This window comes from Myotis yumanensis, unplaced genomic scaffold, assembly GCF_028538775.1.
Source record: "Myotis yumanensis isolate MYYU_CA2020_CCGP unplaced genomic scaffold, mMyoYum1.0.hap1 SCAF_1, whole genome shotgun sequence".
NCBI classification, from domain to species: Eukaryota; Metazoa; Chordata; class Mammalia; order Chiroptera; family Vespertilionidae; genus Myotis; species Myotis yumanensis.
The window spans coordinates 155908004-155935007 of NW_027223752.1; the positions used below are offsets into that span (position 1 = coordinate 155908004).

At 39.0% G+C, this 27004-nt stretch overlaps 1 protein-coding gene across 1 annotated transcript in view; it reads right to left on the reverse strand.

Moving 5' to 3' along the window:
* The window catches only part of COL25A1 (collagen type XXV alpha 1 chain), a 502347-nt gene that overhangs the window by 87447 nt on the left and 387896 nt on the right, over nt 1-27004 (reverse strand). Inside the window, exons 11-12 of the mRNA XM_070433581.1 lie at nt 18147-18173; nt 15888-15932 (exon numbers count right to left, since the gene is read on the reverse strand). Of these exons, the coding sequence (XP_070289682.1) occupies nt 15888-15932; nt 18147-18173 (72 nt within the window). The remainder of the gene's footprint in view (nt 1-15887; nt 15933-18146; nt 18174-27004) is intronic.

The window sequence follows — 27004 nt, forward strand, 5'->3', positions numbered from 1 at the left end:
ATTTTTAAAATAATATTTTAACATAAAAGGAAACAAATAAAAACTGCACCCATGATCCCATCACCCTATAATAATTGTTTTCATTTTGTCCTGTTTCCTTCTAGTCTTTTTTTTTTATGTATGCTTACATATTTTTAAGCAATTGTCAGCTGATTACATAGTCTAACCTGTTTTTTATTATTATTTTACTAGAGGCCCAGTGCATGAAATCTGTGCATGGGTAGGGTCCCTAGGTCTGGCCAGCAATCAGGGCCAATTGGGACCTTCCAGCTGCTGGCCAGAGCCTCCCTTCCCCAGCTGCCAGCTGCTGGCCGGGGCCGTCCTTCATTCCACGCCACGCCCTGGTGGTCAGCACACATCATAGCGAGCAATCAAACTCCCGATCTCCCAATTGAACTCCCGAGGAGACAATTTGCATATTAGGCTTTTATATGTGTAGAATATAGATATCACACATTTGTTTTCACACACTATTCATGATTGTCTTGTGAATAGTTGAATTATCATTTACCAAAGTTAGGTTTGAAACTGTTTAATCTGTCCCAAATTGTTGAATACTTAGGTAATTTCCTTTTTTTTTTTGCTATCCTATATAATAGAGAGGTAATATGCAAATTGACCATCACACCCTCACACAAGATGGCCGTCCCCATGTGGGCACAAGATGGCTGGCAGGGAAGGGCAGTTGTGGGCAATCAGGCCAGCAGGGAAGATAGTTGGGGGCAACCAGGCCGGCAGGGGAGGGCAGTTAGAGGTGATCAGGCCGGCAAGGGAGGGCAGTTAGGGGTGACCAGATTGGCAAGGGAGGGCAGTTGGGGGCGATTGGGCCAGCAGGGGAGCAGTTAGGCATCGATCAGGCTGGCAGGGGAGTGGTTAGGGAGTGATCAGGCTGATAGGCAGAAGCAGTTAGGGGCAATCAGGCAGGTAGGCAGGCGAACGGTTGGGAGCCAGCAGTCCTGGATTGTGAGAGGGATGTCTGACTGCCCATAGGGATCAGGCCTAAACCGCAGTCAGACATCCCCTGAGGGGTCCTAGATTGGAGAGGGTGCAGGCTGGGCTGAGGGACCCCTCCCCTAGTGCACGAATTTCGTGCACCAGGCCTCTAGTTAAACATAAACTAAAAAAAAACCTCTGCAAATATTTCTTAATTGCTTTCCAAAAAGGTTCTGAGTTTTATCTGCATGTATAGGCACCCACTCTGTTACTTTTCCACAATTTCATCAGCACTGGGTGTCACAATTTTAATAATTTTTGGCTATTTTAATAAGCACAGAAGAGTTACTCTTGCTCAGTTTTGCATTTATCACTTGTAAGGTTAAATATTTTCCATGTGTTTATAATTTAAATACATATCTCATAAAATTTTAAAGCTAAAAATTGAATAAGCTTTTCCTAAATGAATCAAAATAAAATGAAATGAAGAAGAAAAAAATGACTCAGAGAACTTCACCTTTTAAATAAATTATATCAAGAAAAATATATGCAAACTTAGATTAGGAGGTTTGGGAGCATTCTTTTGTTATCCAAACTTAGTTTCTTGGGTTGTGAGAAAGAAATCTTAAAGATAAAATGCTGTACAACTTTGTGTACCAAGGTCAGGTTATGGGGTACTGGAAGGCATTAATTCAGTGATGGCAAACCTTTTGAGCTCGGTGTGTCAGCATTTTGAAAAATCCTATCTTAACTCTGGTGCCGTGTCACGTATAGAATTTTTTTGATATTTGCAATCATAGTAAAACAAAGACTTATATTTTTGATATTTATTTTATATATTTAAATGCCATTTAACAAAGAAAAATCAACCAAAAAAATGAGTTCGTGTGTCACCTCTGACACACGTGTCATAGGTTCGCCATCACTGCATTAATTCATTCAACTAACACTGAATTTAGTGAAAATTTATTTTATGCACTACTCTGGGCTTTTTCATGGTATATAAAGATGAAATAGACGTGGCAAATGTCTGTGTCTAAAGAGCTTATTTTTGAGTGAGAAAATATATATACAAAAATAGCTTGGGGCATCTAATTGAAGTAATAGATTGTTTTTTAAAATGTATTTTATTAATTTTTTTAGAAAGGGAGGAAGGAAGAAGAATAGAGAGATAAAAAATATCAATACATCGACTGCTTCCTGCATGACCCCCACTGGGGATCGAGCCTGCAACCCTGGCATGTGCCCTGATTGGGAATTGAACTGGTGGCCCCAGGGTTCCTGGGTTGATGCTCAACCACTGAGCTATACTGGTCAGGTCATAGACTATTTTTTTTAAGCAAAGTTTTCTTATACTTCATGAAGTAAAGAGGCACAATAAATATAAATCAAAGGTACGTCTTAATGAAGAATGAACCATATGTCATATATGGTGTTCATATTTTCTGATATGAGTACAAAATATAATTATCATGAAGCTTCTTCAAATAAAGTTATAATAATATTCTATTGTTACATAATGTAGTAAAAATGTACACATTCAGAGAAATATATCAGAAAAGACAGACCAAAGAAAAGGGAATTAGGTTTTGTGTGTATAGAGAGACAGTATCATTTGTTGGTACTATCCATTTTTTTTCTGAATGCATTTCACATTCACACATTCTGAAGGACAATCCAAAGACAGAATAAAGAGAAACAGCAGCTAACATCTTAACTATAGGTAGATTGATGGGGTTGTCTCTAATATACTTTAAATTCTAAGGCTATTCCCAGAGGATAATTCGAATATTCAAGCTAAAAATAAGTTGGGCTGACTTTTAAGAAGGATGGCTTTCTTTTCTTTCTTTCTTTCCTTCCTTCCTTCCTTCCTTCCTTCCTTCCTTCCTTCCTTCCTTCCTTCCTTCTTTCTTTCTTCCTTCCTTCCTTTCTTTCTTTCTTTCTTTTCACCACTCTTTAGAACTCTAATGTAAAACATAATTCAGGGCTTTTACAATTATTTCAGGTACAACTTGAAAAAATACTTAAAGACAGAAAGGAATGCAGTTTTCTCATGTAATTGAGTGCTAAAGGGAGATAGGTTATTTAGCAGCAATATCGCTCGCCATTACTCAATCATAATTGTTTTTCACTCTGGCAATGAGAATGAGTCATAGCTTAACATTTTTAGCATAATATAATTTTACATTCATTTGTCAAGAACAGATTTGCTTCTGTTATGTACTAGTACTGAATTTTCTTAAAGAACTCATCCAAACAGAAGAGAAAAATAACTATAAGGAACATGGACCAGAATGTGGCGTCAGTCTTAAGATTGTTGGAATTGGTGGTGTTGGTGCATATGTGCAATAAAATAAAGACTAAAAGTGGGCAGGGAGGCCACGGATACCTCTCTAAACACTGGCTGTATGGGACCTTTCTTCCTGGCGGTGACAGAATGCTGAAGGATCTCAGTAGCTTGTGTAGTGAGCAGGACTGGCCTTGAGTCATTCCTCCTCTATGGGCAGTCACGGTGGAGAGTAGCTGTCCCCTTTTTAGGCTTCAGGGCCTCAAAGGTTTTGGCAGCAATTGGATAAACAACACTTGGTAGAGGAGGATTCTTTGAAGGTGAGGCACCCAACCCAGACTTCAGATATAACTATTTGGGGAAGAGGTAGGAAAATGGGGTTCCTGCTCTCCATTCATATGTGTTCTCTCTCTCTGATTTAGTTTTTCATTCTAGTCTCCTAATGGCAAAAGAGTATGAACATGTACTTGAGTGAAGATAGAAGGTACAAAATAACCAATATATTTTGCCTTAACATTTATAGAAATGTAGCACAACACAACAATCTATGTATATAAAAGCCTAATATGCAAAGTGTCCCCTCGGGAATTCAACTGGAAGACCAGGAGTTCGATTGCTCGAAATGGCATGTGTTGACCACCAGGGGGTGGCACAGAATGAAGGAAGGCCCCCGGCCAGCAGCTGGAAAGCCCAGATTGGCACTATCGCCGGCCAGCCCTAGGGACCTTACCCATGTACGAATTTCATGCACAGGGCCTCTCGTACAAAATAAGAATCTTAGCTCCAACCTTCAAGTGTTATCAGTGCTCTAGAAGAATCCTTATTCTTTTTGTACCTGTGGGAACTCCCAGGGATATTCACCCCCAGCTTAAGAAGTTTGACGTAGGGAGATCCAATTGACACTGATAACATATAGTTTCGCTCCGCTATCTTTTTAGTAAGTTTGTGAGGGGTGGTCTGAACTATTCATCCTTGGAAACAGTTATTTTATGTATGTTATCTACACCCATTTTACATCTAAAACACAGCCCACTTGTATATTGGAGATATATAAATGTCCCCTTATTACAGGAATGGCCCCAGAATCTCCACTACTGCCAGCACTCCCTCTGCCCATTGCCTCACTTTATTTTCTCTATTGCACCAATTACCACCTAAGCTATACTTTAAAAAAAATGTTTTTTCTCCCTTACTATGAATGCCAGATTTGGGAAATAAAAATACAAAACACCCAGTTAAATTAGAATTTTAGATAAACAACAAATACTTTTTTAGTTCAATATATCCCAAGCAATAAAAGGGATATAGTCATATCAAAAACTATGGGTTGTTTACCTGAAGTTCAAGCTTAATTGGGTATTTTATTTGGCAACTGCCATCCCCATTCCCTCACCACTACTAGAATAGAAATTTTGTCTATTTTGTTCACTAGAAACTGTTCCTGACACATAATAATTGTTCAGAACATACGTATTGGAGGAAAGAGTAAATACAGGAGATGCAAACACATTAAACCTACATAAAGATGTGAAGCGCTTATAACCCTTTCAATACTGGGAAAGTGGAAAGGCCCTATCACCATGGTGACAACAGTTGGTTGTCTCAGCTACAGCAGGACCCAGGACAAAGATGGGAGAGACCTTAAACCAGCAGTGACACCTCCAATCATGCAGGTCCCTCTGGAAGATTAGGACTGAAGAGCAGAGAAAGCGCATGGGGTAAGAGGGAAGGGTGGAAGTGAGTGTGGAGAGGAGTCCCGTTAAGGACTGGATGCCAAGAACGAGCTTCTCAAGAAAGCCTCTGAGCCCCTCCAGGACTCTGCAGGGGAAGCGTGCCTGCCCAGGACTAAAGGATCCAACAATTCTGCCTGCGGGTACAGAGACTGGGCCGCCATGAATATGTTCATATAACTCAGTTATCTCCCCTCTTCCATCTGCTCCGTCCCTCACCCCATGTGCCTCAGGGGAAGGGTGAGCAGTAGCGGGGGCAGTATTGGTTTTATAAATTAACAGGTCATCTAACGTTTCCAAAACACACTTTCAGAACTCACCCAAGTATCATCGTTTACCTCATGAACTCACGCTAACATCTGCTTTTCCCTAAGCAGAAACATACACAAAATAGCGAGTATGTTAGGTGAACCAAGCCTCATTCTTAACAGATGAAGAAACATTCAGAGAAGGGAAGGAACTTCTCCAGAGGCAATCCGTTGCGAAGAGGAAGATGTGAGGTTAGAAGCTGGGTCTTTGATTTCTCATCTTGTGTTCCTTTTATTTGAGCAACTTGTGTCCAAAAACCCATTCATTTTTTATGCTTCTTTTCTCTTTCATTTTAGTATAAACTAGGAGAGTGGCTTCAGGAAGCCTCCAGTCTAGTCCTATGTTCTCCACTTCTGGTCCTGGGACACAGAGCAAACGGCTTGAGCTTCTGTGGAGGTTGGTTTTTCTTCTATGCAGTGTGCGGGGTAAATTAAATGTGTCCTCTCTCCCGGCTCTAAAGAATTAAGACTTAGTTTCACTGTTATTATTATTTGTTGTTGTTGGCCTGAAGATGTCACCGGTGGCTTCTTATTCCTCAGACATCTGATTAAACTTGGCTCAAGTCCCGGTTTCACAGGCTGTGGAAGTCCAAGACCAGCTCTCCGGTCCCAAATCTACATGTGTCACCTCTGTTTTGTCCCAGACCAATTCCGACATGTCAGTCAGTCAGTTGCCTGGAGAACCCCTCTCTCCCCAGACCTTTTGCAAGCTCAGGATCGAATACCTGGTGTTCTCGGGAAGCTGTCACATCATAGAGCATGCAGACATTCTTCATCTTCCTGCCTTCTCCTTTCTCCCCCTCCCATTTCAACTCCCTCCCTCCCGCCCTCCCTGCCTCCCTCCCTCCCTTCCTTGACAGTTCTGGGAATTCAGCTTCACTCTCTCTTATGTGGAGCAATTCAGCAGTTTTGCAAAAGCTTCTACTTGCATACCCAATCCGTACTTCTTTTTCTGTTTCTTTCCTGGAGGCAGAGGGAGCTTTGTAACATGGCGAAAGGAAAATCAGAAGAGCCCTAGCCTGGGCGGTTAGGGTTGGTTATGCGTCAGAGTTCTGCCTTTCTTCAGAGGACTTTGTTTTGTTCCTCTAATCAGCAAACTCCAGCCCTAAAATTAGAGTCTCTTAGTCCGCATTGGAAATATGAATATTAATGAGTAGGAAAGTAGACAGGTCTAGCAGCCAGGAACTTAATAAAAATATTCTATTTCGGATAATATACTGAAATGGGTCTTAAACTGATTACAGTAATAACTAAATTAAACCTCGTAATCAAGCCTTCATTATGCTTTTTTTTTTTTAAGTACCACTGTCTAAAAATGTAAAATAACAAAACATGATAGTTATAGCAATAACATTACAGTATGGACTATTTCAGAAATAAGTCTGCCTGGTAGCTCTTTTTCTTTTAGTTTTCTGTATTGTTCCTGTAGATGGAAATATACCAAATATAATTTGAACAAAGAAATTCAAATGGAAAGTGATAGTAAGAATTTAGGGGTCACAGAAAGTAGTTAGGTTGAGCTTATTTGGGTGAAATTTAACACAAATGAGAATTATCTACCTTGAGCACATCCCTAAAATTTAAAGGTCTGGGTAGGAGTCCATGGCTGCCCCATCCACCCCTCAGTGCGAATGTCCTCCCTCTTCCCAGCCCCACTTCTCCACTTCCCCAGGAAGAGCCTTGGGGGCTGTGTGTGAGCAGATCCCACTGATAGCTGCTGCAAGGCCACCACAGGCTGCGGAGCACACACCCTGGCTGAGCATACAACCTTGGGAATACGGACTTGGGGACAAGGCCACTACAGGTACTGGAAGCAGAATCAGGACAATTGATGGAGGAATTCTTGCGCCCCCTATAATCTAGAAGTGGGGAGACTGGGCTGTGAGTAGGCATGTCCCCTTGGCCTTATGGACCCCACCCTCCATGGGGAGGGTCACACGATCAGAGGGACAAGGTGGGGCTGGACGAGGAGCACCGCGTGCTGGGGTCCAAGGGAAACGCTATCCAGTACTTCCTGCTTAACTTAAGAAAGGTGCAAAAGTGGGCGCAAACCGGCCAGGGTATGATGCCGGAGGCCAGTCTTTTCTGCATGCAAGGAAAAAGTTGTTCTCCGTGTGTATTGTCATGGGAAAAAAGGTGAAGAACAGAGTGTTTTAGAAAGACAAAATGTCAAAATGGAGGAAGGGGCATTGTGAAGTGGGAGAGTTTGCTAGGCCCAGGTTAAACCACACACAACACAGTGGTCAGCTCCCTGGCCACACAGATCTCTTCTCAATTAGACAATTCATGTTTCTTGCACCTTTCCATGGGATTGGGGCTGCCAGAAAAGAAACTGCAGCGGGAGCAGCTAATCACTGTCTCCAGTTCACAGAGAAAAACAGCCTGGACTTACGTAATGATGCATTTGAATAAACAGTTATATTTATTAATTTCTATATTTTTTATTACACTTTGAGGTAAATGTTATAATCCTCATTTGACAAATAGAGAAACTAAGGCTCAGAGAAGGTAAGTGACTTGTCCAAGGTCAAACAAATAGTGACGAGCGAGCGGGGGCAGAATTTAAAATCCTCACTTTTTTACTTTTAATTAATTTATTTATTGTCTAAAGTTTTACATATGTCTCCTTTTTTCCCGCTTGAGCCCCCTTCCATGTCTCCCCCCGCCCGCGTCCCAGACATTCCCACCCCGGGCAAGCCCCCACCGCCCCGGTGTCTGGGTGTCTGTGTCCATTGGTTATGCTAATGTGCATACATAAAATCCTCACTCTTAAGCCCGGGGCAGACCTGGCTCTGAAGCTGAGCTTTACCACAAATATCTGATGATCCAGGACAGTGGTCGGCAAACTCATTAGTCAACAGAGCCAAATATCAACAGTACTTCTTCAAAATAGACTCACCCAGGCCGAAAACCGACTTCTGCGCATGGGCCACGAAGTTTCAATCTCAGTGTACGTGCGCTCGCACGTGGTATTTTGTGGAAGAGCCACACTCAAGGGGTCAAAGAGCCGCATATGGCTCGCGAGCCGCAGTTTGCTGACCACGGATCTAGGACAAAGCACTGGTTCTTCCCTCAGTTTCCTCATTAAAAGAATAGACATAATACTGTACCCACCTCCCTAGGACAGCTGTGAGGAGTGAGCGAATATGCATACGACATTTAGGACAGTGCCTGACATTAGTAAGTGCTGAATAAATGTTAGTAATGATTACTACCGCACTCTTTAATCTCAGCACTGGGCAGGGAAGACAGAGAAGAGAATCCTGAGAGAGAGGCAATTCCTCGTAAATTAGCCCCACTGATGCTGTTTCACAATTGGGGAATGGTTACTGTCCCCTTGGCAACATGGTATCAAATGGAGGGAACTGGGTAGATGTTAATGTGCTATGATTGGCATAATAAGTTATTTCATGACAGCTTGATTTTTAATACAAATTCCACAAATCAAGCGTATCACTTAGAGGTCAGATCTAATGACACAAGAACAGGCCTGGCCAGTTGCTCAGTGGTTAGAGAGTCAGCCCGCTAACTGAAGGGTCGCAGGTTCAGTTCCGGTCAAGGGCACATATCTAGGTTGCAGGCTCGATCCCCGGCCCTGGTAGGGGCACATGCAGGAGGCAACCAATGGATCTCACATTGATGTCTCTCTCTCTCCCTCCCCTTCCCTTCCTCTCTCTCTAAAAATCAATGGAAAAAATATCCTTGGGTGAGGATTAACAAAAAAGAAGAACAACAAACTCTGTGGCTTATATTGACTTAATACTTTAGTGGTCAGAAACTCAGTTGAAATGCAATCTCTGATGAATATAAAAATTCTACAATGGTTGCTGACTCAGTGTTTTAAAAACAGAATTCTAAGACCAAAGTTGTCTGTATTTTCATTTGTAAATACTGAAGCCTAGTGATAGGTTCTCTCCCCACTGCCAAGTGCTGCTCATCTTTTAAGTTTCCCCTAAAATCACCTCTTCAGGTCCTTCCTTGACCCTTTGCTCCAGGCCAGGCTGGCCTGTGCTTCTCCACCGTGGTATTTAACAGCACTGCAACTTAACACGTTTTAGTAAGATTGCTCATTTAGCCCTACCTGGTTTGGCTCAGTGGATAGAGCATCGGCCTGCGGACTGAAGGGTCCCAGGTTCGATTCCATCAAAGGGCATGTACCTTGGTTGCAGGCACATTCCCAGTAGGGTGTGTGCAGGAGGCAGCTGATCTGTTTCTCTCTCATCGATGTTTCTAACTCTCTATCCCTCTCCCTTCCTTTCTGTAAAAAATAAAATATAAAAATAAAAAAATTTATCTATAAAAAAAACTTATTTAATGTCCATCGCCCCGACGAGGCTGGAAATTCCATGAGGGCAGAGAGAGCTTTAATGCCAGTGCTCAGATAGTGCCTGTGTTTAGCAGTTAGGGCTGAACAGATGGTTGAAGAAGCCAATAAGTGAATCAATGGACACAGCACATGTCAGGGGAGTTGTTGTTTTTAAAGTTGTAAAATTATGTATGCAATTTAATCAGATCTAGTAAATCGGTATTTTTGCGATCCCTTCTACAATAGATGGTGTATTTTACAATGAAAAACAAGTGGCGTTGATAATGTCATAATACCTTCTGACACATTTGCTTGGTTGTTTCTTTGTTTTGCAACAGCCTTTGAGCAGCTTCCCTTCCTCTCGTACCCGTCACCCCACCTATCCCATTCCCTCCACTTTCTATTTTCCCCTCTCCCAACATTTTCATTTAGCAGAATGATGACTGGTGCCAAGTTTGATAGTAACATGCCTAGATAGAGTGAGGGGAAAGTGGTTTTAAAAGTATTTTACTATCATTGCTCTATTTCGAGCCAGCATGAAATTACCCCTTTCAACTATATTCCTCTCTAAAGGAACTTTAAGTTACTTACATAAAGAATAGAAATACTGTTTGTACCACTTAAGTAAAATTGAGTAAAAATTATCTTTAAGAGTAAATTTGTATTATAAAAATGCCTCAGAATGTGTCAATCATACTCAGGGATGATGTGATTTGAGGATATAAAATATCGTGTAATAGATGATAATGATGTTTCTTTAAGAAGAATCCATTCTATTGTTATACCTAGTTACTAGAGGGAAAAAAAACACATGTATTTTTAGATTTCTGCTGCACACAACTGCTAACTTTAAAAGATAAAAAAATTAGTAAAAATAATGTAATTTTCAACTTTAACCTACAAAAGAACTAAGGTGCTGTAAGATACTTTCCCTGAACTATTAATTAATCTGGAATCAGAAATTAATCACTTCATTTAATTCTACATATCTTTACTTAAAATCTAAAATTGAAAAGTCATAAATAGATTGGGTAAGAGATCACTGGGTAAGTTCTGTTACAGGAGAATTTTAAGCTAACCAGAAAACAAACCAAACTATAACATAGTCAAATCCTTCAGGAATTTAATTCAGACTGTTTAATGACACAGTCAAGGTAGCCAAAGAAAAGAGTGTAGTTAGCAATTCAATAAGTAAATCAAGAATAAAAAATATTGAGTTCCTAGCATAGTCCCCTGCATAGACTTTAATAAACAGCTTGACCTTTGGAAGTCTAAGAGCTTCAATTTATCTGCTCTCTGAATATGCTTACAATAAAAATGTCGTTAGAAATATGCTGTGAGGATGAATGTCAGTAAAGAACTGTGAGACCCATGGATAAGAGATGAAAAGGAAGTCTAAATACCATAACTATCAGCTAATTAAAATTTGATGTGACTTAAAAATCACATCGCTATCTGGGGCAGATTCATAGATGATACACTAAGAGCAAGTTTTAATTTATATTTTATTTTGAAGTCTTACAATAACCCTTGAAAAATACACGAAACAAGATCACCTGATATTTCTCTTTTGCTTTGGAAGAATCCCTGTGACTCTGGGACCTCGGAAAAATTCCAGCTGGCTTAGACAAAAATAACTTGTTTTTAATCTTGAAAAATCTTTAATATTACTTTCACAGTAACAAAGAGACAAGGATGTGAACCAAGTGATGCACAAATTAGACTCGGACTGCACGCTATCTCTTCCCCATGAGCTCCTCCTCTATGGCATTTGCACAGTCCAATCAATTCTTTGATTGCTATTCAAATAATTTGTCATCATGATGATTTATTCTTATGGATGCCAATTCATGTGGAAATGTGGAACGTAGGAAATATAGGGTTCTAATAACACCAATTAAGAGCTGAAAATTTAAAAGTTCTGACATATATATTGTAGACAGCAATTTATTTTGTCAAAGGATGATTCAGTTTAAAAACAGTCTACCAAAAAAATCATTTTTAAAAGCCCATATACTTCTCCAGTATATCTGAGCAATAAGGTTTAATTAACAAATATTCAGATGTACATTTGTGTGGTGTGTGTGTGTGTGTGTGTGTGTGTGTGTGAGAGAGAGAGAGAGAGAAAAAGAGAGAGAGAGAGAGAGAAAACTATCGAGTACAAATAAAATATTAATTATACCTCTGCCAGTAAGATTTACTCATAAGAATTACAAAAATGTTTGTGCCCAACACAATTATCCCGAGAAGAGGACACTGCATATTTTTAGGAAGGATGGTGTTAAATCTGCTCTAACTGCTTCAGCTATTTGTTAGAACCAAATCCCAATTGTGGAAACAACCTTCAGAATTGGGACCAGCGGATGCTCAAAGCTGGTTGAATTGGGAATGAGACAGGAGTGACCTTTTGCAGATACACAGCATCACTTAGGGACTGAGAGATACATTAGTACAGCCCCTCGCTCATTTTACACATGAAGCCGCTTGACCCAGAGAGGAACAAGGCCTTTCAAGGGCTGCACAACCGGCAGAAGACACAGTGTCCCCACTCCAGGACAGCGCTCCTACGCTACCCCATGCCGGGGGCTGAGCCTTCAGATAATGAGATGTGCCTTTCTCTTTCCCACGTCGGTACTCACATCCCGACTGCCTAGTATGGGGCATGTGGTGGGGCACCAGGGGACAGGGAAACATTTTATATTTCTATTGAGAGATTATACATATTTTACACATTATATGTAACTTTGCATATTCATTCTCTCCCTTTCATGAAGTCAACTGGCTTCTACTACCTACTTGAGATTAAGCCTAGGGCTCCTTTGCTGAAATGCTTTTTTCCCCTCACCCGAGGATATTTCTTCCATTGATTTCTAAAGAGCAGGAGGCAGAGAGGAGCGGGGCAGGGGAGAGAGAGAGAGAGAGAGAGAGAGAGAGAGAGAGAGAGAGAGAAAGAGAGAGAGAGAGAGAGAGAGAGAGAGAGAGGAACATCAGTGTGAGAGGGACTCATGAACTGGTTGCCTCCACATGCACCCTGACCAGGGCTGGGGAACCTGCAACTGAGGTACATGTCCTTGACCAGGAATCAAACACAGAATCCAACCTTTGGTCTGCAGGTCAACACTAACCACTAAGCAAAACCAGCCAGGGTATGCTGAAACTCTCTAATATACTACTATTATAGATACTTGATAACATTATTGAGCACCTATTATATTATGTTCACTTTAGAGATGTCATCTAGTTAATACTGCCCAGTCTGCACTTGTATTTGATACTTGAGCCTTAGAAGCATTCCGTGACCTGTCCAGTGGAGGATGGGCCTTGAAGCATTTCCTTTCGCTGCCTGCAGAGGCCATGCTCCTCCCTCTGCCCCTCCAGCCTCCCACCGCTCAGGAGCCATTTGTGGGTTGTGATGCCTGAAAGAGCTAGATTGGAGTTTACGCCTTGTTACTGCTTATGTAAGTCTTCCTTCCTACCGGGATCTGAAGACTGGGAAGACCATTACAAAAATAAGAAATACTCAGATTAGCAATCAAGGTAACCAAAATTTTAAGAAAAGTAGTAAAAAAATGTCTCCACCAAATTGATTAGTCAAAGCCAATCGCCAAGTTTGTTAATTTGAATGGATGGAAAATGTTCCAGTAGAAAATAAACAAAACATTTTCTTAATGTAGTTTACTTTTCTTTTTTTATAGGAGAAAAATCATTTTATTTTCTAGTTGTTTTTTTTTTTTTTACTTTTTTCCATCACCATGTATCCCCTCTATATTTCCTGGTTTTTATTTGGCATATTTCTGATGGCTCAGAAATCATTTCCTTCCTTAACCATTGTCTGAGAACTATTTCCTAGGCATTAAAAGTATATCAGTGGAAAAAGTAAACTTGTAATGTGGAAAAAATGTTTTCTCAAGACAATTTAAAGACATTGAGGTGCTTTTTTTGTTAAAAAAAAAAATGTAATTGTAAGCTGTTCTTAGAGAAGCAAATTCTAGAGATCCAAGACATATTTCCTGTGCTCTAAGGATAGAACTCTGTCTTCAACTCTGTTTTTCCTTCTAAATGACCTGCTGTTTCAGTGAAGGGGACTCATTTTTTTGCACTTCATTTTCCTAAAGATGATATGCTGAATATTACAAATGTTAGATAATGACTAGGATTAACAGAAATCCTACACCCCAAGTCTTAAGCTCTATGAAGTAGGAAAAACAATTTTAAATTACATTTTGCTGAGACCTTCATAAAAGTGTGAAATAATTTAGCTTTCCTGGGTTTTACAGAAAACATTTAAAATGCCACAAAGATGTATAACAAGACATAAAACTGCAAATATTAACTGTCTATTTCCTTGAAATACAATTTAAATGTGGTGACTAGGACAAGAAAATGTCACATTCCTTTCTCTTGCTAAGGAAATTGCAAATTTCCTTTGCAAAAATAAAATATATGCAGTCTTCATAAGCATATATGTGACAGTTTTAAAGTTGTCTTGTTTGAGGTTAAAGGTTCCTATAAATTTTCATGATTGTCTCCAAGTTGAAAAAAGAAAAGAAGAAAAATGGAAACACTAACCTCAGGTATAAGTTTGTTTTCTCACCAACGTTAAAAACAGTGTTTGTGCTATACCCACATACTGTACTTTCTAAACAGCCTGAGTTATGTAATTTTCAAATCCATCTTTGAATGAATACACTTTTGAATTTTTATTTGTTTCTCTCATTGATCTGCCATGTTGTAGACGGAGAGTTAATCCTCTCTTTGCCAGGGTTTGTAAAACAAACGGATATGCATGGTACTAAATGGCATGGGCAGTCCATTACTGATAAGCGTGCAGTGTTTAGTTGGGGGATTTCAAGACACTATGAGCCTTGGCTGAGAGCATTAATTTCACTTGGGAACTGAGTAATTCTGGAAACAGAGGGCCTCTTTTCAAACACAGATCCATCAAATTTCCAGAATTTCACCAACGTGAAATGAAGGAAAAGATGAATAGTTATATCACTGTCATAAGGGCTTTATGCCTATTTACTCATTTAATCCTCACACTGACCTTATTAGGTAGGTATTGCTATTGTCTCCTTTTTGCAGATGAGGAAACTGAGGCCAGAGAATAAAAAGTTTTGGCCAAAATTCACACGTTCTCTAAGTGGCAGGCTCGTGCTCTCAGCCACTCAGTGGATTTTAAGCTGTGATTGCTTATATCTTATTAGAGAAGAAAAGATGAATTGGAGAAGGTCACGTGGTGGTTTATTCTGTCTGTAAGTACTGGGTTCCTTGTGATTTCAGAATTCAATCCAGAGTGCATAGATGTAAAATCTTCTGGGAAGAGAAAGTGACGGATCACAGGATTTCAGAGCCAGTCCAAAACCTCTGAGGGGAACAGGCAAGTCCCTAGCTCAGCTCCTGGCTCCAATGCACTGGCCCAGCTAGTGGCTTCGCCTGCCATTGAGGCTTTCCTGGTCTCTATAGAGCAGTGGTTCTCAACCTTCTGGCCCTTTAAAAACAGTTCCTCAAGTTGTGACCCAACCATGAAATTATTTTCGTTGCTACTTCATAACTGTAATGTTGCTACTGTTATGACTTGTAATGTAAATATCTGATATGCAGGATGGTCTGAGGCGACCCCCGTGAAAGGGTCGTTCGACCGCCAAAGGGGTCGCGACCCACAGGTTGAGAACCGCTGCTGTAGAGGTTCCAGATTGACGAACCAGTCAGGACTACTGGGGAGAACCGAATCCAGACCTAGCTGTGGGATACAGCTACATGTTTTTTGCAACTAGTAAGTATGTTGCAGGGATAAAAGTACACATGTACATAGATATGACTCTGTACAGTTGTGAGTGTTTGTTTTTTTTAAAACTTTATTTCTGCCCCCCTCATTATTAGCAGTTCAATAAATTCTATTTTACTCCTAATTTTGCTTATCAGTAAAAAGAGCTTGCTTCTGGATTCAGATTTCAATAGGTTCCCACTGTAAGAATAAACTCTGTTCATGAAAAACAATACATATTGCTTTGGCCATGACAAGAATAATTAGAGTGCATTTATTGGTCACAATTTGTGTTAAACATAGAAGTTTCCATATATATTTATGAGAAAGGTACAGCTCTTACATAAATTATCAAAATAAAATGGAATAATTTCCAAGAGTTTCTATTTAATACATCTTTAAAAATTAAACTAATTTGACCACTGGCACATTATTTTTTATATTTCAAAAGTATTTGTAGAGTTTTTATAAGTACATAAACTTATTACTAACATTACTGATAAGAATAATTTTGCAATTTTAGTCATCTCCAAATGATCAAAAATATAGCACTCACCTTTTGCCCATTCATCCCTGGAATTCCATGTGCTCCAACAGAACCCTAAGGAGACACATGATTAAATTAAATTGATATCACAATCACAAAATACTTCAGTTCTAAATTTATATTGTGTTAGTTATGTCAGCCATAGCTTTACCTTGCCAAAACGTATCTGGGAGGTTATATTTTTCGGTTCTTATCCTCGGTGTTTAAACATACAACAAGGTACACAGACTCATCAAGCTTTTGCAAAAACTATAGAGTTAAATTTAGCTGTTTCTTAATATCCACCAAACTGCAGTAAGATTTTAAAGAAAGTCACATCATAAATTGAGATCCACAGCGGTCACAAGGCCACATGGCTCTAAATTTGGGTGCTTTTAGGAAATAAACAGGCTTAGTTCCATCTGGAAAATGCCTACCAGTAGCAGCAACTCTTGAATTTTATGAATTTAAATACCATAAAACAAAAGGTAATTAAAATAACAACCACTTGTTGCACAATTAGTCAAATAAGGGACCCGTGTTGTAAAACTCAAATTTATTGCACTTGCAACGTTTCCCCCCAGACTTTCAGGGAGCACATTGAGCCACATGAGTGTGAGTATGTCTTGCAAAGCAGACTAGGAAAAATGTTACAAATGTTAAACACTGACTAGGAACAACACGACTTCCGTACCTAAAATATTAAGTGAGCGCGCCTGCGCGCAGGCTCTCGGACACGTGTGCATGTGTTCTGGGGTGAATACCAATGACTGGACATAGGTGGGGTGAACTGAGAATAAGCAAGCTGTCACCTGAGGAAAATCTATGACATTGAACTGGATAAGGTAACATTAACAAATGTTTTCAAATAGTGATGTCATTTCCTTCCATACACCTCCCTTTTAGGCTCTGGAGAAACCATTTTTAAAGAAAATGTGCTTATTCTTTGCCTCGCACTAGAAAACAGCTTTTTCTCAGTCTGTGTATGCCATTAAGTTTCTTAATAATAGTGGAAGAAGTTAAAAAAAATAGTAATTATAAACCTAAAACTGCTCTATAAATAAGTCGATTAAAAATACAGTCATTATAAACAAAACACATTGAGAGGGCAAGTTCCTTAGTGCTTCCCTGGCTCTACTGAGTGGGTCATTAAAGTACTTCCCGAAGCCCGAGGCAGTAATTTTAGCCTGGTTGCATGTGGATTAGGGTAGCTTTACAATTTCACACCATGCTTAATAGAGACATTATTGCGAAGGACAGAGTGTTCCTATACACAAGTTGTCTCACAACTCATTGGCTTTTACTTGGTTTGCAGGGTTATGTTTCAACAGATGCCACATGCCCATTGCGTGGGGATAAAAAGTCTCTATCTTTGATGGATTCCAAAGATAAAGATAATCACTTGTCCACCTGTTGTGATACAATTGTTTTCTCTTTCTTTTTTTAAAATATATTTTATTGATTTTTTACAGAGAGGAAGGGAGAGGGATAGAGAGTTAGAAACATCGATAAGAGAGAAACATCAATTAGCTGCCTCCCGCACACCCCCTAACTGGGGATGTGCCTGCAACCAAGGTACATGCCCTTAACCGGAATCGAACCCGGGACCCTTCAGTCTGCAGGCCAATGCACTATCCACTGAGCCAAACCGGTTAGGGCACAATTGTTTTCTTTAGTTTTCTACAGGTTAATGTCCCTTTCCTCCCCTTGCGGGGTGGGAGGTGTAATGGGCAATGGGGACTTAGTGATACTTTGCTGGCAAAGAGCCATCTACCTGTACTGATACGTTTATTACTGCAGGATGGGTGTAATTTCAGAAATTCTAGACCCTCTCCAATGTAGAAATGACAATCAGGAAGTCACTTTTCAGATTACCCCAGCAAAGGAAGGCACCAGGGGGCCACTTGAGTACAGTCACCAAGCAACAAGTACGTCCTTTGGTCTGGTCAGTTCTGTGGTCATTTGGCAATCAGGTATCTGAGCAAGGCCATGCACTCCATTTGCAGTGTTGTATGGCCCTTCACTTCAAAGATGTCACATTTAATCAGTATTTGAATGAAAAATTCAATAACCTACAAGTTTGGCAGATAGCATAAAAAGAGTCTGCTCTGGATTTTCTATAATGGGATTGATTAGAAATCTAACAGCTCACATTCTATGGTTGTATTTTTAGACTGCACAAACCAGACCACTTCGCCGTGCTTGCAGTAGCTAATCCCATCCACCTCTCAAGCTTAGCCATTAGGCAACGGGAGCATACTTACATTCACAGTATTGTTTATACTTTACCTTTTGTCCTGGAGGCCCCATAGGACCCTAAAAAAAAAATCAATTCAATTAACATATTATAACCATTTAAACATAAATGACCAATTAAAACTGTGCTATTCTATAAGGTTCTCTTAGCTGTGCTGAAATATGCTCATATTTTGTACATCAAGGCAAATGAAATCTTCAGTTGGAAGAACACAAATCTTGTCTCTTATTCTCTTTTGGAGAACATTAAGCACATGCAGTAAGATTCTGATCTTTTTCCTTTAAAAAAGGATCTTTGTTATCCCAGCACCTCTGTTTTTTCAAATACCTGCAAATCCATCACATCAGTCTCATAGAAAGCTCAGCTGTTGCTACGAGAAGCAGTTAAAATGCAATGCGGTTCCCCAGTAAGTGGACACATTCTCTGACCTCTGCGTCTTCAAAACCTCAGTCAGATTTGCAAAGAACATAATTCAACAGTATTACAAATAAACATGTTTTACTCTATTCTTCTTCTTAGGAAATGCGGCTAATGGACCTGCACAAACACTTGTTTACAAATGAGGGGACAACAAGGTCACTTGTGGCACCTAGTGTACCGTCAGGAAAGGAACAAATGATGCTGTCAGCTGTTGCGTAAACTGTGACACTAGGGAGGGAGGCGGGGGGAAAAGAAATATAATATTTAAAAAGATGAATGGAAATATTTACATACAAAATGGAAATGTGGCAGTTCTGAGATTTAGCAGTTTTTCAACTACAAAGTCTGTGTTGGGATTCTGTTGGCTTTATTTGGAACAAGGCATGGCTTTGTGAGGATGGAAAAGAGCATGAAGAGAAGCAGCTATAATCCTGACCATTCATGTCTATTTCAATATTAAAATATTAAGCAATTTTTCCAATTTTTGAAAAATACTTCTAATCTTAGTATATTTTAACAAAGTTATAGATGATCTACCATTTCATATAAAGAGCTCTTTATTCCATTATGCTTAACTAATGGCTAGTTTGTTTTCAATGTGTTGCATTTCAGTTAATCAGCATCTTACATGCATACTCTGAAACACTGAAGCACTAGAGTGGTCATCCGAGGAAGAACTGGTCATACATAATTTTTTTTTAGTAAAAAGTACACAATATTTAGGAACACTTGAAGAATCTGTTCCTCATTAATTATTTTGTAATCCTCACAGGAAGAGTAACAATTTCCTCATATAATCAGCTTCAGATTATTGAAAGCACATGTGCAATATCACCTTTATATATTCTTTTCAGATTTATTCAACCAACCAACTTCCTAATGAGCTTGTTACCTGACATATCTGTGTGGTCAGAATCCTTCCTACCCATATCATTCCTTGTATTTAAAATTCTCCAAGCTTTATTTGATTTTTAAAAATCCTAATCTGAGGACATTATTTTATTGGTTGAGAGTGAGAGCGAGAGTGAGAGCGAGAGAGAAACATCAATGTGAGAGAGAAACATCAATTGGTAGCCTCCCTTATGTGCTTCCACCAAGGATGAATGGAACCCATAATCCAGGCATGTGCCCTGACCAGAAATTGAACCTGCAACCTTTTGATGTACCTAATGATGGTCTAACCAACCAAACCACCTGGACAGGGCAAATTCTCCCTGTTATAGATTTTACAGGAAAAATAAGGCTATCAGGTATAAATTCCCTCAACATCCTATCTCTCAACAGTTCAAACCCAGTGTTCCCCCTTCCATTGTCAGAAGAAGAGGCCCTCATCCTCTACAAGGCAAAAGCAACTTGGAGACACTGGAAACCATCTTGCCTCTGCCCTTGGGGATTTGAGAAAATCAATTATCCCTGCATCCATATCAGAGCCTCCTGCTTCCCACTAGTTCCTTCCCCTCAGCACATAAACACGTTTAATCATTTCCTCAATCGGGTAAATTGTTTGGGAAATGAATGTTAATGCTGAGTAAAGTCAGAATTTGAAAGCTATAGTTACAGATCTGAGCGTGAAGAAAAGACTTGGGTTTTATCACTGTCTGTGATTCCATTTTTCCAAGTGTCTCCAGGGTATGTCACTTCTTAAAATGTTGATGTTAAAAAGAAAATCATATAACAAAAAGTACATTAATTCAATGTTTAGACTGAGAATGTATATGTTCAATTCAAAAGGGTTTGTTTCCCATTACAAACCTAACTGTGCCACTTGAAAAAATATTGTTCACTAAAATTGAATATTTTATTATATTGATGTATAACCCTGGGAAAAATATGTCATATAAAATTAGAGCAAATTTTAAATAATTTTTTTTAACTAGAAACTAACATATCTGCTATTTTCTAATTTGGTCTCTATTAGGTAATCACATATCAAAGATTTAGAAAGATTACTTATAACTCTGAAATCCATAAAAATTATGTTAATTGTATATTTTAGCACAGTATTTAGTGAAAGTCAAAGGATTGCTATAAACGAAGTTTTTCTTCACTGTTAGGAAACTACTGCCATTTTTGCTAAACTCTAAAAGTAAAAGCAGTTTTCAAAATATAACATTAATTTTAAATTGTGAATACATGTCTTGTGAATTATTCATAACTATGTTGCCAAGGATAGGTTCTCAGCTACAAAAAATTTGAATTTCTCATTTGATATCATTAGCAGGAAAAATCTTAGCAAGCCAAGGATAGTGTCGTCCATTACTAGGAGAGGACTAGGAATAAAGCAGAGTTGAATATAAGACACAGGCATACATTTGAGTAAGCATAAACACACAACACACATAAAAACACAACATAGTTATTTTCCTGATCAGACTTTGCTTTTATGTATGTGCTTTGAATATCCTTAGGTTAACAAACCCATTATATACCTGTGATATTGTGGTCATGAAATTTAAGCTTATAAATGAAGGCTTTGAGTTCAAAAATTGATTTTGAAGTTAGAGTATGTTACTACCAGTTAATTAAGATGTCTACATTTGATTAGTTTTGTGGTGTCTAGTACAAATATAAATATATAAAATAGTGGGCAATTGCCATAGAACCATTCACTAACTTATCGAATCTTTCTTCTTATTTTCATCTTGCTTCAAAAGTCATTATGAATAATGACTTAGATGAATAACGTCCTAAGTTCATTACTTACTAGTCAAACCAGTGCTTCTTTTTATTCCTCAAATTAAAGTCAATTTTCTAGCGTTCTAAGATCTCTAAAATAATTACACTATTGTTATCTCCATGACTTAATAAGTTTGGATCAAATAGTTTTCCAAACCAAAGAGTTAATCTTTTCTGTCCATATTTATTAATTAATGAATTGTTCCTTCCTTAGACATTTTTTTGATGGGCACCTTTATGTTTGCATATATTTTGTATACAACCAGTTAAAATAAGACTAATCTGGTCTCTTTTTAAAAATTCTCACCCAAGGAGTGAGGATATTTTTTCCATTGCTTTTTAGAGAGAGAGAGTAGAAGGGAGGGGAGAGGAAGAGGAGGAGGAGGAGGGGGAAGGAAAGTGGAGAAGGAGGAGGAGGAGAAGGAAGAGAGAAACATTGATACAAGAGACACATCCATTGGTTGCATCCAGTATGCGCCCTGACCTGGGGCAAGGATCAGACCTGCACCCAGGAATGGAACTTGCGACCCTTTGTTGTGCTGACACTCTAACCACCGAGTCACGCCGCTCAGGTCTCTCTTATTTTTTAAAAATAACTTCTTTGTATATGTCTCAAGATTAAAAACTGTGTAACATATGGAATCTCAACATATTAAGCTATATATATACATAAGTTAACTCCAAAAGTGTTAAAATATAATTTGAACCTTAAAATATGCTCATTTCAATATAGATTCTGGGTGTTGTAAAATACATCAAGCTTTTTCATTGAAAGATTCTACATAATGGCCATACCTTTGCTCAAATGATAAAAACAAATGAGCCATCGAAAGTTTCACTTGTCTACAGGTGAACTTTTACACCAAAGTTTTCACAATCTTTCAGAAAAGACCATGGGGAGCTATGCCAAGTTAAAACTCATAAAAAAAATAATAAATTTACACAGTGCACTTGATTTTCTTTCCTGTTTACCCCACCCCTGCTAGTTTCCCTTTCTAAAGATTATATAAAATATCAGGTAGAATATGGTCAGCACATAAGTTAAAGAAATATGATAGCCCCCGTTTAGTGATTGTCTTTACCGCAAGTGTGCTGCTCAGGCCTGAGTAATGCTTTACTCCTTGTGCTCCAAGTCCAACAGATACTTACTCAGGAATATATTTCTGGTCCATCCTTCTTCTTCAGCAGCGTTGCTAAGCCCTTGTTCAAACCCTTTTCTCTGTCACATAGCTAATGTGACATCCACCCAGGGGCCTCTCTGCTTTTAGTCTCCTTCCATCCTTTCTTCACAGCGCTGCCTGAGTAAGCTTTCTAAAAGACTGATGCATTTATATCCTTCCTCTGCTGAAAAACCCTTCAGTGTCTTTCCAGAGCTTTTGAGAGAAGTCCAAGCTTTTGTAATAGCTGTAGTTCAACACATAAGCCATGCTTTCACATCTCTACACCTCTGGCGGTTGGTTTCTGTAATGGGCTTTTTATATCTTTGGTCCTTTCTTCCACCCTTTCCATAATGCAGAGCTCAGTGTCTCCCCCTTGGGGTTAGGTTCCCTGCTTTTGTTCTTCAAAGCACCCCATGGTAGGACTTGGTTTATAGAATTTACCAACAGGATTGTAATTGAGTGGTTATTTCTTTCTTGACTTTAAATGTGTTTATCATGCTCAGTAGCTGGCACATAGTAATTGCTCAGTGAATCCTTTTGAGTTCCTTCATTAATTCCTCTCCTTAACAGTGTTTGAATGCCCACTGAGTGTCAGGCAATGTTCTAGGCACTGGGGATACAGCAGTGAACAAACTAAACAAAAAATGCATGGCCCCCTGGACTTCATATCTAGTAAACAGAGAAAGACAGTAAACAAATAAATAAATAAAATATGAAGCTGTGTGGGGTGGTAAGTGCTAAAGCCAATAAGAAGGTTGGGGAGGGAGATGTAGATGTGCTAGCATTTAAACTGGGGAGTCAGTGAAGGTCTTAGTGATAAAGTGACTGCTGGATGGAGCTCTGAAAGAGACGAGGCAGGAACTAAGCATATAGAAGGTGAAGAATGTCCCAGGCAAGGAAACAGCAAGAACAAAGGCCAAGATGTGGGCACCTGCTAAGTGTGTTCAAAGAACACCAAGGCTACAGGTGGGAGTAAGAGACGGGGATATGGCTAGGGAAGAGAGATCCTATTTGCATGGCCTTTTAGGTGCTTCTAAGCACAATGGTGTTTCCTTTGAGTGTCATGAAATTATAAAAATGAGTAAGTGAATGCATAAAGTAAATCAAGTTTTTTTTTTTCTCACCCTTGTGTTCACCAGAGTCATTCTAACCCTCTGGGCCTATTCTAATAGCCTCTAGATCCCCTCCAAGTGCAAGAGTGGGTGGAGGAATTCAGTTCCTGGCCTCTATAATAAAACAGCAAAGCAAAAATCATCCCAGCTACACGATCTCATTAACACTCAGAGTGCTGTGGATGTGGATGTAGGTCTAGGGTCTCTAACACACGTCAGAAAGCCATCACACAAACAGGAAGTAGTAGTATCAACTCAAGTTCATCTTCAGAGCAGGCAGTTAAGAAATGAATGTTTCTATAACCATTCTGCATTCGCTACACTTTCCAGTTCATAAAAATGAAAAAAAATTAATTAAAAAAGCTTTCTGTTGGATAGATCATGGAATGGGAAAAATTAATGATTTTTTTCTGACAAAACCGATGCTAGCACAAATTTGATTGAGGTATTAATTACTTAAACAGGATGCAGACTTTCTAAATGATGTGCTTTAGGATGCCTCCGGGGAGGTGTTTGAAGGCAAGCTCGGGCTGCCTGCTATTAGGAAATGATGTTCTGCGTGAGCAGGGGGCGGACACGGTTCCTGTTCTGTCCCTGATGGCTAGCAGTAAAATGTGAAGCTCTGAAAGCTGCTGGTCATTTCTAGATACAAGAATATATAACCAGCTCCTGTCATAAAAAACGCAGAGAAGAAAAAAGAGGTGGTCCTTCTGTGAAGGGGAGATAAAAGCCCCAAACTATGAAACCATTTAAAATTATTTCCTTTTTTGAGGTAAGAATTTTTCCATTATTTAATAAAGTAAAGAAAATTGTTTTTAAAGTCTGATTCCATAGGAAAGAATGATAACACATATAATCTAACTTACGGAGTCATAAAATGTTAGTATTGGACTTACTCAAGGGTTTGGTGAAACGGACTTTAATGACAACTTCTGAAAGATATTAACCTGGTCAAATGCATCAGAAAATCTATAAAAATGGTTTATAAAGAATAAGAGGGAATTAGAACTAAATAAAGGAAATTTGTCTTAAGGAGGATTCACTTCAGATGTACTTATATAAAATCGCACGTTCTACTTGGATGATTGATGAGGGAAGGTCATGAAACATAAACTCTAGCCACTATTATATGTATGTCTGGAGTATAATTCTAGCGATGTTTTACAAGATTCAGATTTCATAGCTTAAGTGTGTGGAAGTGCCAAACTAGCAACTACTGGGAAATGTTTAGAATATGAGAGAGTGTGCTGAAATGTTTTCAGTGTAAAAAGCCAATGATTTAGTTGAACTGGGTATGAAGAAACTCAGCATAAACAATGAAAGGACAGGACAGTGCTAAGATGGGAGAGCCTCCTCTTTTGTTTCAAGTCTCTCATGGACTGCCTCCCGTCACACTTAATATCTGTATCTTCCCAAGCTCTCTCCTATTAGTCTTCACGAGACCTTCTGAATCATTCTTCTAGGCTCTGCAGTCATAACTCACTTCCTCGGTGAGCCTTCTCCAATGCACCCAGATGGGGCTTGTTTTTACCCGAGTCTCTCTAGCACGTTAACTGGCTGTATTTTAATGTATGTACATATTTATAAAATGTGCTTGACTAGGCAGCAGATTCTTCAGGCCATCTATTTTATATCCTTGACACCTAGATCAGTGCCTAACAAACAAATAAAATTATTGACTAAATTGAAACAGTGAATCAATGAATATAAAAAGTATTAAATTTCATTTACCGCATTTCCTCCATTGTTTTACTGCGCAAACTACCATGCCTATCCCCCTGGAAAGAATTCCAATGTGGAGGCAGTTGTTTCTGTTTAAGTATCTGGGATTTTTGTTTCAAAAATATAACTCCACAATTTCTATTATTTGGAGAAGTTTCTTTAATGCAGATCACATCAATAAGATGGCATGTTATTATATTAATTCATAAATACTTGATGAAAAAATTTTAAGTTGGGTAACTATTTTTTAAGTAAATTATTTATGATGTGTCTATTTCACATGCTGACTTTTGGGGGGAAATATTAAATCAGGATGACTCATTTATTGTGGTGACCTTTGTAAGGAAAGTTTCTTAAAGCTCAGGAAATTAAAGAAGTAATACATTTTTTCTCAACACTTGACAAAAACCAAGACTAAACATTGAGCATTACCCACCACCAGCAGATTAAAGAAAGATCTAGGTATTTGAAAATCTATGTTCTGATTTGGTCCCCAAAGAGAGACTCTATTGCCTCTCACCAGATATTTTGGGCGGAAAATAGCTCACTCCATCCTTTCTACATATTCAAAAAATTGTTTCTCATTGCTAAACCCAAAATGGAAATGACCCGGAAAGTAAGAAAAATTAGCAAGCTTCCTCTGCCCTCTGTGATTAAGCATTCTTCCCTAGTGAACCATAAAGGAAACACATTTATGATTCACAAAGGCCTATCACCCTACACTACACTCATTAAAAAATGTTCCTATTCAGTTATGTATAAGCGCTTTTCCTATTTTAAGTCAACAATGCTGAGAAATACCAGCTACTAAAATTTAAATATCCCATGATCAGCAGAAGAAGGACTTAAATTTAGGAGTACAAAACAGACTCTGGTCTGTTTTCTATCTAGACCAGCACTGTATAACAGAACTTTCTAGAATGATGGGAATGGTCTATATTGCTCTATCCAGAATGGTAGCCACTAACCACATGTGACTATTAAGCACTTGAAGTGTGGCTAGTGCAATTGTTAGGAACTGGATTTTAAACTGTATTTAATTTGAGTTAATCCTATATGATAAAAGGCTAATATGCAAACAGACCAAACAGCGGAACAACTGGTCACTATGACATACACTGACCACCAGGGGCAGACGCTCAATGCAGGAGCTGCCCCCTGGTGGTCAGTGAGCCAGAAGCTGGACTCATGCCTGGCAAGTGCAGCAGCAGTGGCAGGAGCGTCTCAGCCTCCACGGCAGTCGGACATCCCCCAAGGGCTCCCAGACTGCAAGAGAGTGCAGGCAACGCTGAGGGACACCCCCCACGCCCGAGTGCACGAATTTCGTGCACTGGGCTTCTAGTTTAAATATAAACAGCCACATGTAGCAAGTGGGTAGAGTATTGGAAAGTGCAGATCTAGCAGATCCAGAGTGCAAAACACATAAGACTAATCAGGTGAACTGGATTCCAGCCTAGTTCTGCCACTGACTACTTTGTGACCTTGACCAAGTTATTTATTCACTCTGATGCTGTTCTTTTTTTTTTTTTATCAATGAAGTGATAAACTAGATTATTCCTAAGATTTCTTCTGTCTTTTACACTCTACTTTAAAAATAGCCACACAGTGTGATGAGAAATTGATACAAATATCACTGTCCTCATGAAAATCAGTCTTTTCATTACACCATGCATATCCACAAACACACATGTACTCCAAGAAATCTATAATACATGAATGACTATATGAAGATGCAGGAGAAATAGCAGCATTGCAATAATTCTGTTGGATTTATCCTGTTTAATCTTAGTCCTGACATGC